This window comes from Nannobrachium achirus (genome assembly GCF_963921795.1).
Source record: "Nannobrachium achirus genome assembly, chromosome: 10".
Taxonomy (NCBI): domain Eukaryota; kingdom Metazoa; phylum Chordata; class Actinopteri; order Myctophiformes; family Myctophidae; genus Nannobrachium; species Nannobrachium achirus.
The window spans coordinates 4481623-4485599 of NC_137819.1; the positions used below are offsets into that span (position 1 = coordinate 4481623).

At 47.0% G+C, this 3977-nt stretch overlaps 1 protein-coding gene across 1 annotated transcript in view; it reads left to right on the forward strand.

The window, feature by feature from the left end:
- LOC308292360 (zinc finger protein 385D-like) overlaps window positions 1-2903 on the forward strand; it is a gene marked incomplete at both ends in the record, with an annotated part of 114918 nt that extends 112015 nt beyond the window's left edge. The window contains one exon of the mRNA XM_080734673.1: window positions 2598-2903. Within this exon, the coding sequence (XP_080590799.1) occupies window positions 2598-2903 (306 nt within the window). The remainder of the gene's footprint in view (window positions 1-2597) is intronic.
- Between the last annotated feature and the right edge of the window lie 1074 nt (window positions 2904-3977).

The window sequence follows — 3977 nt, forward strand, 5'->3', positions numbered from 1 at the left end:
CTAGTTTACCGCTCAATTATGCCCTATACCACTAATAGCCTATTATGTATTCAATTTTGAGGGGGTTCCAATTGGACCCTTTACAAATCTAGAGATCCACTGATAAAGTATGCCTTTTGGCTCCTGTATGAACGTTCAGCTTTGTAACTAAATAAAAGAGAGGTAGCCCATTATTCCAACCGCCGTATCTTCTGCTTTACAAGGTTGTAGAAAAGATTCTGTCAATTTAGTTAGCAGAAGAGCTCTCACCTCGCACAGACTGTCTTGTAAGCTACTTTGCAGTGTTATGGGCTTGAAGCAGAACTGTTATAATTGTAAATGCCTAAATGGACACAGAAGACTACCAGCTTTGCTTCTCAATGTTGGTCACTCGCACTTTTTGTGCATGTCATCAGTGATTGAAAGCCGCGGTCGTCGCAAGCACCTTCGCCTAGCCGATACGCATCCGTAGAGCCGTCTCCCGTCATTGAGGGAATAGCAGGCAAGATTCCTTCACCAATGTAAACACAGTTGCTGAGGGAGTGAGCATTAATAGCGTTTGCAGTTCGTTTGGCTCTGCGCTGCGCGATCTGCTGCAGAGCTCTGCTCTGCTCTGCCTCTGATCTGAAAGCGATACAGGCTGAGGGAGGGAGGGATCGCAGGCAAAGAGTAGTATGAATAATACACGTTCCGGGGTTAGCGCCTCTCACAGTGTGTTTCCAAAAGAACCATTGAACGTGCATTGTAAATGTCCGTGCTTAAACTGTGATATGCGCGAAACCCCGGACATTTGAAGGAATTTATAAAACCCCCCCGGACTGGCCGGACAGCCCCCTAAAAGAGGACATGTCCGGGCAAAAGAGGACGTATGGTCACCCTAGATAGCATGTTTTAATCTCTGGGACACCAATCTACACTGTATTCAGTGTTGGACTCTGAGAGTGTATAAATGGCCCCTCACCTCGCCTGAGTTATAAGGGTCCATTTAGAACCATCAATGATTTTGCTATATCTATAGCATATCGTTGCTGTTGGGCAATAACCCATCTGTTGAAGAATATATTAAAGAATATAACATTACAAAATAAGAAAAGGAGTGAAAGACTTGAAATCAGAGCTTGCTGACTCTGAGCACAATTTTCCCACCGTCTTATTTACCCCCTGTAGTACTTCTGCGTACCCCTAGGGGTAAACATATATACCCCACTTTGAGATCCAGCGCTCTAACGTTCCCTGAGGTCTAGTGCTCTTCGGCCGAAGAGAGCTTAATCATGTCAAACATGGACAAACACCTGGCCGCTGAACACGGCTGCTTGGGAGAGTGAGGTAGAGTCAGGGACGTGCTGGCCATTGGGAAAAGCGGGACAACTCCCGAATGGCCGGTTCATTCCCGGCCGGTCCAGGTCGGCCATTAGGGAAAAAAAATGAAAATAAAATGTCGGTCCATTTTGGGGACTGGGCGGCCAACAAAGTAAATTGTCATTTCATCATACAAGGCCGTCGTACAAAAGTAGTGAAAACAGGAGATCTACAAGCACACAACGCCTCGCGGTTAAAACGATAAATACAAAACAATCGGTTTTGGACCTACAAGGTTTCCACCCGACAACAACGAAATATAACTCATGTATTTGGCCCACTGGCTCGTCACTTGTCATGATCTGAAATGGCAAATCTTTGAGTAGCAGCAGTGCTATAGAGAGAGCATGCAATGAGGGCCTCTCCAACTCTTTTTCCCGGGCTGAATCAGGGGCCCAGCATGTCCCTGGGTAGAGTTCTCTGCCGAGGAGACCCTGGGAGTCTATTTGGGGCCCAAAGGAACCAAAACACTCCGCAGAAAACAGAGACGGTCAGCGTTTCTCAGGAAGAAAGGCTGCTTATTAACGGAGAGGCCGTCAGCCAGCAGCACAGTATGCATTTGTCTGTGTTCAGACAACTCCCTCCCTACGCTGTCAGGAAATCCCTTGTGGGATCGTTCTTTTTCGGGGCGGTTTTCCATGCACAGCGCTACGTGGAAGTCTGGACGTCGTTCAAGTTCTTCTTAATACACACAGCAGCACAACTTTGACAGAACCAGGGTCCGGCAACATGCGAGTTTAGTGATGTGGACTGAAGTCAAATTGTGTTTATACAGTTCACAGCTTATTGCTACCATGAGGTTCCTTTGTATTCAGTCCATCAAGACAAAACAAAAAATATTTTGATGCATAGAAGAAGTATAGGTTTAAGTTTTGAGTTTAAGTTTTGATTGTATTGTTACACTTTTTACTTGGCAATGTTGATGTATTTTTTCTCGCCAATAAAGCCCTTTGAATTGAATTGAGAGTTGAATTGAATTGAATTGAATTGAATTGAATTGAATTGAATTGAATTGAATTGGACTGGACTGGACTGGACTGGACTGGAATTGAATTGAATTGAATTGAATTGAATTGAATTGAATTGAATTGAAATGGACTGGACTGGACTGGACTGGACTGGACTGGACTCGAATCGAATCGGACTGGAATCGAATCGAATCGAACGTAACGTAACGTAACGTAACGTAACGTAACGTAACGTAACGTAACGTAACGTAACGTATCGTATTGACTTGTGTGTGTCTGTGTTGCTCTCAGGTTCGCCTGGCCCTGAGGAAGGATCAGGACGTGACCACCAAGCCCCTGTCGGCGTCCTGTCTGCTTCAGCGCCACCTAGCGGCGGCCGCCGCCATCACCTCCCTGTCGCACCCCTTCCACCTGCGGCCCGCCTCCGGCGCCGGATGCCCCGCCCTGTTTCACCACACCCAGCCCCTCCCCCAGGCAGCCGCCCTGCTGCAACACCACCACCACCACCACCCGCCTCCGCCCAACACCGCCGCCACGCAGATCTGCTCCCCCGCCCACCATCACCACACGTCGCCCGTTCTGTTCTCGCCGTACTGACCCCGGGCCTGGGTATGCATCTTATGCCACTCATCTAGACCAGGGGTTCCCAAACTTTTTTTGTCTCAGGGCACCCTATGAATATTATTTTTTTTAATCCGAGGCACCCCTACATTATAATTTTCACTCCCAGCACCTTATATTTATAGCATATCGTCGTTGTCGGGTGGAAACCTTGTATGTCCAAAACCGTTCGTTTTGTATTTATCATCTATAAAATGTACTGAACTAGTGAAAACAGCAGATCTACAAGCACACAACGATGCGAGGCGTTGTGTGCTTGTCGATCGTCTGTTTTCACTAGTTTTGTGCGACAGTCTTGTATGATGAAGCAGGGCTTTGCTTTACCAAAAGACGTACACATTTGAAACTGGGAGATACAAGGTTTCTGCCCGACAGTGGCGATATTTTAGTGATTATGTTGCGAGGAAAACGTTGAGATAATAGCCATTTTGGTTAGAACTGACTGAAAATAACATTGTACTTCAAGTTTAAAATGATACTAAATATTTTGGACTAAGTGACCAAATAAATTCCGAATATTATCAAATGATCTCGCGGCCCCCCTGGACTGCCGTCACGGCACGGGAGAATGTTTTCTGCTGGTGTTTCAGTCCGAGTGTACCAAAGGGTGCGTTCGGAAATGCGCACCGGTTCTGACTAAAACTAACCCTAACTCTAACCCTAACCCTAAACTTAACCTCAGTAACCGTGACGAGTAACTAACCTGCCGACGCTAGTCGGAAACAGCAGCCCGTCGGGATTGTGAGCGGACCCCCCTAACCCTAACCTATTCTATTGCAAACTTCTAATAAATTCTTCTTCAAATACCCCTAACCCTAACCACACCCGGTGCGCATTTCCGAATGCACCCTTTGATACGCTCGGACTGAAACACCAGCAGAAAACACTCTCCCGTCACGGCACCCCAGGGTGCCCCTTCACCCACTTTGAAAACCTCTGAAGTAGACTGAGTGGCAAAACAACCTAAAGCAGAATGAAGCATTGGAGTTTGGAAGCGCTCGTTGGGAAACTCCTACTGACTCTAGCCGGGAACCAGGCCAATCCGCCTGG